The sequence below is a fragment of the Malus domestica genome, chromosome 12 (assembly GCF_042453785.1).
Source record: "Malus domestica chromosome 12, GDT2T_hap1".
Lineage (NCBI taxonomy): Eukaryota > Viridiplantae > Streptophyta > Magnoliopsida > Rosales > Rosaceae > Malus > Malus domestica.
This window is the reverse complement of record NC_091672.1, coordinates 11,404,731-11,414,050: the sequence shown is the minus strand read 5'-3', so window position 1 is coordinate 11,414,050 and position 9,320 is coordinate 11,404,731. Positions and strand designations below refer to the sequence as shown.

Sequence of the window (9,320 nt, the reverse complement as noted above, 5' to 3'; positions counted from 1 at the left end):
AGAATGATTAAAACGTAATACTCCCCTAATTGAAGATCAAACTCTCTTGTTAGCACATCGTCAAGAGAGTGCTGATATGTGTTGTAAGCATAATTTACTAAATAATTATAAAGGCCATATAGAGAGAGAGTGTGCGGCATAGAGAGAGAAGAGAGATATGTGTAATTGTGGATGTATGTTATTCTATCCCATTGTACCTTTATTTATAATAGTAAGGAAGGTTAATTCCTTACCATTTAGGATTATAACATTTAATAGGTAATCTACTCTTAATAGGAATATACAATACATTCCCATATTTATTATGATTTACATAATTACATTCCTAATTTAATAGGACTGCAACACTTTTGACAATTTTCACTAAAACTTTGTTTCAAAATAGAGGGCATGATTGAAAATGCTCTTAGTATTTAGCCATTATGGAGGGGGCGAAGAAATCAAAGAAAAAAAAGGGAAAAGTACTCAGATTTCATTAAAATGACAAAAATAGAAAAGTACCTGAATTATGACCAAATTGGACCTTTGGTCTCTGAATTACAATTTTGTGACGTTTGGTATGGAGCATTGGCCCTTTTAATAATTTCCATTAGTATTTTCTTCTGAAATGCTCACATGTAAATCACATAATCATTTTTTAAATTGAGGTTGTGTTGCTTAAAATATATGATTACGTGTTTCTTAAGTACGTAATTTAGATAAAATAATAATCAAAGTGGCTAAAAAAAACCAACGTTACACATTAAATCAAATTTACATACAAAATGTCAGGACTTTTAATTTAGAGATCACAACTTGAATTTCAATTTGCCAATCATTCAAAGATTATATCTCCTAATTTACTTCTTTATTAAAAAGCAAGGCTCAAAAGTTGCATTTCATAAATCACAAGGTCGAAAATGTAATTTGGTAATTCGGTCGAAAATGTAATCTCAATCGTACATACTCATCCCATATTTCCATCCGTATGTTTTACACAACCGGATCTTTTTGACCCATCCACCAGAAAATCTATAACCCGTTACCGAGACGGCGAGACCGAAAGTGAGCTTTGAATCTCTCTGCTGCGCCTTCGCTACCCAAAATCTCCAGTCTCCTCTCTCTCTCTCTCTCTCTCTCTCCCCACCAGAATTAGCGGTCACCATGTCCTCTCTGCTGCTGGCTTTAGGTTCTGTTTGCTTACTGAGATAGTACTTGTTTACTAATTTTTAGTGTTTCTAATTAATTACGTTGATTTTAATTTTTGAGTTGGTTCAAGTTTTCACATGTGGAAGTGGAATCTGTATATAATTTAGAGTAGTGGGCATTCTGGTGGAATATGAACTTTTTGATTTTTATGGGTCTAAATTTTCTGCATACCACAGATGCAATGTCCCAAATTCCTAATGCAGCAAGTTTGTATTTTTATGTGTTTTTCTTGCTTTTAATTTGTTGTGGTTGGTTCTTTTGATTGTTTGTAATTTCCTCATAATTCGTACCGGACAAATGCAGAATTTGGATGGGTTGCTGTCATTACATAGTACATGCACAAATGCAAAATTTGGATGTTACAACAGCTCCAGGGCTTTGAAATCTCCAGCATTACAGGTCCTCTCTCAACCCATTATCCGAATTCATTTCAATAAGTTTTGCCCGTTTTGTTTCATTTCGTTTCGTGCATATCCCAATCGATAGAAGAGATGTCAAATTGCAATTTTTATATCAAGGTTTGGAGGCCTAGTCTAGTATCTGATATTGATCTCAGGCAATTTGCAATTTGCAATTGACATTGTCATTCTCAAGTAACAACCATCCTATTGTTGGATATGTCAATGCAGAAAAACTAGTTAGGAGCTTCAAATAGTCGTTGAACCTTTTCCTCTTAAGAAAATACAAATAAAGTAAAAAATGAAGTTTTGTTGATGTTGCTGATAGTTATTCTCGTCCGACATGTTTTATTGCTTGGATTCGGTACATATACATGATCGTATCAAAATTTTAAATAAAATATAAAATCCAATAATAAGAATCTGGTTGCTCTTACCATGTATATATTTTTTTCCTTCAATGTTACGCACATATTACATTTCAAACTACAAGCTGTAGAGTCATTGTGTGTTACTTCTACAATTGCTAAGGTCAGCATCGGTTATCCTGGTTCCTTTGCATAGGCATGTTCTTTTTGTTTACCCATTGGTGGTTTGCGCATAATGTGGTTCTGTCTTTTGTCTCCTAATTCTTCCAAAATTGAGTGTCTCTATCTTTCAATAAGATTTGAAATTTACATGTTTGAATGAATTTGATCATGGTCAAAGGGACTGTCCACAATCTTAGTTCTTTGGGTTCCTATTATTGTAGGTTTTAATTATGCTCAAGTGATTCCTGTGATTGGGTTCATTTACATGATTCTGAATGTTTGGTGGGCTTTTACTGTAGGGAGTTGTGGATGTAGGTCGTTTAATTCCACATAAAATAAGGTAAAAGGAAAGGAAATGAAGTTTTAAAATTATTAACGCTTTATGCCACTTTCTTGAATGCTGAAAAATGAACACCACCTGAGTGGTTGAGCCAATTACTTAGCTGAGTTGCGGTTTTGTCTATCCAGGTCCAATTAATAAAAGCTGAATAGTCAAGTTTTATTTTTTGATATTATCATTACATTTTCTAGCAACTAATCAGAATGGTTAAACCTGTTAATTTTTAGTTTATTGTTTCTATGGCCACTCAAATTCAGAAAGTGTTATTGCTTACGGTTTGTGGAACTCTCTTGTTTCTTTAATTGAAGTTGACCAAACTTAAATTCTAGGATTGTGTTGATGGATTATTATGAACCAAGTGTTCAATAATCTTATGTCTAATTATATTTATAATAGTGCACATGATTAGGAGTTAAGATTGATTAAGATTGAGCAAGTTCAGTTTAAACTTTTAACTTTTGGTGATTGTAGGTCATGGGCCTATTAGAATGAGGTGATATCAATGGGTTGCCATTTTTTTTTACTCAATTCTGGTGATCTTTTACTATAAGTAAAAATATAGTCTTCTCTAAAATCATTTGTTTTTAGATTTATTTTCCACATTCGTAACTCCTTTCTTGTGAACAGTAGGTATACTTCGAAGCTGCAAACAACAGTACAGTTGGGGTTATTTTTCCGGTGGATTATAGAAACTCTGTGGAACTTAGGAGGACTATTAACAGCAGGTAGAATAACACCTTTACTTCTCATAACCACATGTTCAGATCTGATCGCTTCCCGAGCTGATGACTACTGGTGAATATGAGAATTGAGACAAGAGGTGTTTTGTTTGATTCTTGTGAGCCAAAGAGAGCTCCAAATGTTTGCCCGGTTACAAGTGCCAATTACCATGATACATCTTAGCAACAGAACTAGATTACCTCTCTTGAGTTATGCCCAGGCTATCCTTCCCATGCGATGTAATCTCAAATGTCTATACCATTCCATGAACTACAAGGTGACACCTAGAATCACATCCCCTGAGAGAGATTTTAGTGCCAATTTTAATGTGGCACAATCCAACTGGTTGATTACCAAACTAAGCAGGGATGGAAAGGTTGGAGAAGCACGCCAAGTGTTTGATGAGATGCCTAACAAAGACGTGGTGACATGGACGACAGTGATCACAGGGTATATCAAGTGTGGGATGGTTGAGGAGGCTAGGAGGCTGTTTGACAGAGTGGATGCTAAGAAGAATGTGATTACGTGGACTGCGTTGGTTAGTGGGTATATAAGGCTGAAACGAATTAAGGAGGCAGAGAGGTTGTTTTATGAGATGCCGGAGAAGAATGTGGTTTCTTGGAACACCATGATTGATGGGTATGCACGGGATGGCCAGGTGGATAGGGCTTTGGACTTGTTTAAGAGGATGCCAGAGAGGAATGTGGTTTCGTGGAATACAGTTTTAACCGCTTTGGTACAGTGTGGCAGGATTGAAGGGGCAAGGTATCTTTTCAAACTGATGCCCGAAAGGGATATTATTTCCTGGACAGCAATGGTTGCGGGATTTTCAAGAAATGGCATGATTGATGAAGCTCGAGAATTTTTTGAGAGGATGCCCAAAAGGAATGTGGTGTCGTGGAATGCAATGATTACAGGCTACACCCAGAATTTGAGATTGGATGAGGCTCTTGAATTGTTTGAGAGGATGCCAGAGAGGGACATGCCTTCATGGAATACAATGATCACTGGTTTTATTCATAATGGGGATTTAAAGAGGGCAGAGGAGTTGTTTGTGAAAATGCCACAGAAGAACGTCATCTCTTGGACTACAATGATCACAGGGTATGTACAAGATGGGGAAAATGAAAAAGCATTGATGACTTTTTCAAACATGCTGGCAGATAATGGAGTGAAACCTAATCAGGGAACTTTTGTGAGCGTTTTAAGTGCTTGTAGTAACTTAGCTGGTTTTAGTGAGGGACAACAAATTCATCAGATGATAACTAAAACAGTCCATCAGGAATGTGCATTCTTGGTATCCGCACTCATAAACATGTATTCAAAATGTGGGGAGTTAGTCACTGCTAGGAAGATGTTTGAAGATGGATTGACCATTCATAGGGATGTGGTCTCATGGAATGGTATGATCGCAGCCTATGCACATCATGGATGTGGCATTGAGGCGATTAACTTGTTTAATGAAATGCGGAAATTAGGATTCAAACCTGATGATGTTACCTATGTGGGGCTGCTTTCTGCATGCAGTCATGCTGGTTTGGTGGAGGAGGGGATAAAATATTTTAATGAGCTTCTTACAGATGGGTCAATAGAAGTGAGGGAAGATCATTACACATGCTTGGTTGATCTCTGTGGTCGGGCAGGGAGGCTTAAGGAGGCTTTTGATGTCCTTAAGAAGCTGGGAACTAAGCTATCAGCATCTGTTTGGGGGGCTCTTGCTGCTGGATGCAATGTTCATGGTAACATAGATATCGGGAAGCTGGCTGCCGAGAAGCTTTTAGAGGAGGGGCCAGAGAATCCAGGCAGTTACTTGTTGTTGAGTAACATATATGCTTCATCTGGGAAATGGAGAGAAGCTGCAAAGATGAGAATGGAATTGAAAGAGAAGAGGTTGAAGAAGCAACCTGGGTGCAGTTGGATAGAAGTTGGAAATAAGGTGCATGTGTTTGTGGTTGGCGATGAGTCTCATTGTCAATCTAAGGTTATATATTCTTTACTTAGCAATCTTCATGAAAGAATGAAGAAGATTGGGTATGTCGTACAATGACTTGATAGTAGATGCTTGTTTTTCAGTAACATAAATTAATTTCTCAATTAGCAGACGGTTCAAAAGATACTATTTGAGAAGTGATGTGCAGATTTGATCAGATTGACAGTAGAGGAAGATTTGTTACTGTTGGCTACCCAACTTTTCTTGGGTCTAGGAGATTGGCATTGGACGAATTGCAAAATGCTTATGGATAATGCACCAGAAGCAGTATTTTTCTTTTTTCTTGGGCAGGATAACTTTGGCCATCAGATTGGGATTGGACTGGATTAAATGGAATCAAACCCCCCTCAAATAGCTTATTGATGGTTGGTTAAGTTGTTGAAGTTCAATGGTTGGGACACATTGTTTCATCAGTGGCCCCATATAATTACATTCTGCCCTCATCTTTGAGCTTGCACCCTTCTACCCCTGCCGCCAATCCTCTAGCAGCAACCGGAGGTCATCTCTGGCCATCTCAATACCGGCTGCAGCAAGACCATCTCATATCCTCTCATCTCCAGGTAAGTTATCTTGCTTACTGAATACTGATTTAGTTTTTCTTTCCGTTTGTCATTGATTTTTTAAATCCTTTTTGTACTTAGTAGAAGATGAGTTTAATGAATTTGTTCAATTATATTTTTCATTCAGCAAGGTTTTTTATTTCGTATGTGAAAATTACTAAATTAATCAGAATTATAATTAAACAATAATGACAAAGCAATAGCCTATAGATTAAAGATGCTACTGAACTAGGTCTATATATTGGTGTGCGATATTCTAGTCTAATGTAATCACCTTCTGTAAATCTAATGACGGTTTTTGTTATTTTTCGTACAAGCTTTTAAATGTGTGATAAAGTGCAATTTCTGAGTCCGGTTGTGCCTCTGGTTTCATTTAGCTAGAGTCCCTTGAGGTACACGGATTCACAGAACAGATGTCTGACAAGCTTGATGCTCCACCTCCTGTGTTTGAATCACCGAAATACTTGACTCGCTGTAAGGATTGTGATAAGCTGTCTGGCTTGCTTGAGTCTCAACAAATTCAGTGTACTGTTTTCCCTTGGTTATGTGAGAACCACGTTTTTCTCAGAATGTCAGACACCGAAATGACAAAATAACTAGAAATAAGTGAAGTCAAATTCCCGTAGAGGGTTTGGATTTTGTTATTGTTATTGACATATTTTTCATTGAGGCGGTTTAAAGGGTTTCTGTGTTTCGTTAATGGGTATATTCTACTTGCTGTCCTGTATTTGTTATGGCGATGAATGTTTATTCTTTTGTTCGAAAACATTACGTATGTCGTACTGGTTTGTTAAGTTATGTATTGTCAATGATTGATGAACTCAATACATTGTTGATCGAATTTAAGGGTGCTCATATTGGTTCAGAAAAGAAAACCGAAGTTTTGAGGGACCGCTATCCTATAAATTAGAAAGACTCTTAATTTTGAAGTTGAACAAGGCTTCAACATTGTGAATCTGAGATGTGCGGACGTCCACTCCGGGTTCAGAGTTGATACTATTTACTGAACGTGGGAACAATGTCTACTTTATACAAAACGATTTTCTACTTTAAACTAACCTAAATTACAATGATGGAGAGTCAAACCTTGTTGCATGGGCAAACAAATCTACTCAAACCATCGAGTCTGCAATGAGTAATTTGATTTAGGTATTCATGTCTATAGACCCTGATGCGAGTTCGATTTCCATAGATTTTCTCTCACTTATACTTTGATTTCTATTCTCCGCTTATTCATCTTTTGTTTTGATTCTAGTTATCATGGTGTTCCAATTTGGATTGAAAAAACAAAGAAATAAAGAAGAATCAAGTAAAACGGTCATCTTCACAATATACTAAGATCAGTAATGCGGTATAAAGTAAATTCCGAAATATGATAGAAAAAGAATATAAACAAGCAAAATTATGCATAACATATAATGTCATATTTTGGTTGGTTTAATTACAACGCAAGTATTGGAATGCCTTGGTGTTTAGCGTTTTCTTATTCAATGCATTGCGTATTGGGTTCAAACCTTCTCTTATAGAAGGTTAAAATTGGAACTTTAGGAGTCAAGACATTTTGCTCACACAAAAAGGAAAGGACAAAATCCTTGTTATGAACTCTTTCCGATTTCTTTGACTTGAGTTTGCCTCAAATGGTGGGAGGGGATTGATTGGATTCTCAGATGCAAAGGCAACTGTAGCAGAAGAGAGATGGCAATGCCATGGGGCGTGACTGTTTGGATGGCGAAGATGGTGTGGTTGGCTCTCACCGGCTGGGTTTCGTCTTGCTTGGCCGTTGCCGATGAAGTCGCCGGCTCCCTTAGAACAGGAGATATTGGCCCTTTTCATGTCGGCTGATTGATTCTGCACCACTCCAAGCACCATAGCTCTCTGGTTTGTTCTCCTCCTCCTCCTCCATCTCCTCGTATCCGTAAATTTTGTTGATTTCTTGATTTCCACACTACCCATTTGGGATAGCAAGGGTAACTATGTTTGTCAAGTTTTGTCTCGTTGTTTTGCGTGATGGGTTTGTTGGGTAATCTGGGTAATCAGTTTTTTCTATTACAAACGATATTACTACTGTAAGCTATACTAATGGGGAGGGGAGGGTTTGAACGCCGGATGCAGTGGGTTGAAGAGGAAGGTCCTAATCACTAGAACAATCCACCATTTAAGTTTTCGTTATTTGATGAAATGCAAATAAACACGAACGAGAAATGCACGGGATGATTCTCAACATAATTGCAAACATATAGACCAAACTTGTACAATTGGACAATCCCGGATTGTAATCCATTTAATGATTAGTATTAAGAGGTATGTCACAAACTGGAGAAACCACACCCTAGGCAAGAACTCATGGTTATCCCATTTGAAGCCAGCCAATCCACTTTGTGATCTGCTTAGGGCCCGATCATAAGATTCGTTGTTTAGGGTTTCCAAGAATGACAAACTCATGGCTTTAGGGTTGCTGTGAATGGTAAACAAGAAAAGTACCTTCATCACCTTTTTCCGGGACGAAATGTGAGGTTTAATGTGGATTGAATTGGATACAAACTGTAGAGTTTTGGTTGGAGAAGAAAGAGGGATTTGTAGAGTTTTGGTTAGATTTGCATCATTAGAAGTCTTACTAACTTAAGAAATTACATGTTCTTCATTGGTTAGCATGTGTGCTGCTAACTTACCTAGACTCAAAGAAGCAACATCTACAGGTATGTGAGTCAGGAAAGAATCAAATACCCGTGATTGTTTAGGTTGTTTTACCTGAAGATAAAACTCGAAATCAAATTTGATTTTTGGCGAGTTTCTTGTTGTCTTTAATAGGTTACTAAGGGTGTTGTATCCTGCAGACATGATCTATTTGGAGATATGTGGAATTTAGAAATTCTGTCACATATCCTGCAGACATGATCTCTTTGGAAAGCAGGCTGTTTGTAAGTCTAGTGCCTGTACCCATATACAAAAGAAATCCCAAGTACCTAGCTACCATAGAAATTGAGATTGTAACTGGCCATTGTTTCTTCTGTCTAGTGAGTCACAACGTGGGTAACTTTGGTACCCTATACAACTTTATTTAGGGCAGGTTTTCGGCTCCAAATATTAAAGTTGATGCAACCCGAATATCTTGTTATTGACCCGATTCGGCCTGTATCATATTTTACTGATGCATATAGCTTAGATACTTGATTAACTGATTTCAATTATGCCTCTTCACTTTCCTAATAATAAAGTTGAAATGATCCTGCTGTAACTGGGTCATTTGATCTTTCAACTCTGTATAACAGCAACTCCTTTTTTCCTGTACAAGTGCAGATGACGGTGAAAGGACTCTGGATGCATGGCCTGGACATCCAGAGCTGCTAAGTTTATTTTGTGAATACTGAGTAGATTTTTTTATCAATGGAATTGTGATCCGTCGTTTGATATTAAATACAAATTCATAGTTAGGATTTCCTTTCTACTTGAGAGTTGTATTGGGGTTTGTTTTTGGTACTGGAAAGTTGTAATTTTCTCATATTTTTTTGGAAATCACTTGGATTGTTGGGTGCTATGCTTTAAAACCAAGTCTCGTCGTGGTGGGACCAACATTTTTCTTCCTTGTTGTTTTGT

At 37.3% G+C, this 9,320-nt stretch overlaps 2 protein-coding genes across 6 annotated transcripts; both read left to right on the top strand.

Moving 5' to 3' along the window:
- The first annotated feature begins 945 nt into the window (after positions 1-945).
- Positions 946-6,426, top strand: LOC103449857 (pentatricopeptide repeat-containing protein At2g35030, mitochondrial). Of its 5 annotated transcripts, XM_029098742.2 has the most exons (5): positions 946-1,168; positions 1,492-1,587; positions 2,416-2,456; positions 3,087-5,726; positions 6,044-6,426. In XM_029098742.2, exon 4 carries the CDS (start codon positions 3,316-3,318, stop codon positions 5,221-5,223), a length of 1,908 nt encoding a protein of 635 aa, XP_028954575.1. In that variant the 5' UTR covers positions 946-1,168; positions 1,492-1,587; positions 2,416-2,456; positions 3,087-3,315; the 3' UTR covers positions 5,224-5,726; positions 6,044-6,426. The 5 variants fall into 5 exon arrangements, with proteins under 5 accessions (XP_028954575.1, XP_070665418.1, XP_008387398.1 ...); XM_070809317.1 differs by lacking the exon at positions 2,416-2,456 and having other exon boundaries at positions 6,104-6,426; XM_008389176.4 differs by lacking the exon at positions 2,416-2,456.
- Positions 6,427-7,421: 995 nt separating this feature from the next.
- Positions 7,422-9,271, top strand: LOC103449856 (uncharacterized). Its single transcript, XM_008389175.4, has 2 exons — positions 7,422-7,604; positions 9,024-9,271. The coding sequence occupies exon 1, from the start codon at positions 7,422-7,424 to the stop codon at positions 7,566-7,568; it is 147 nt and encodes a 48-aa protein (XP_008387397.1). The 3' UTR covers positions 7,569-7,604; positions 9,024-9,271.
- The last annotated feature ends 49 nt before the right edge of the window (positions 9,272-9,320 follow it).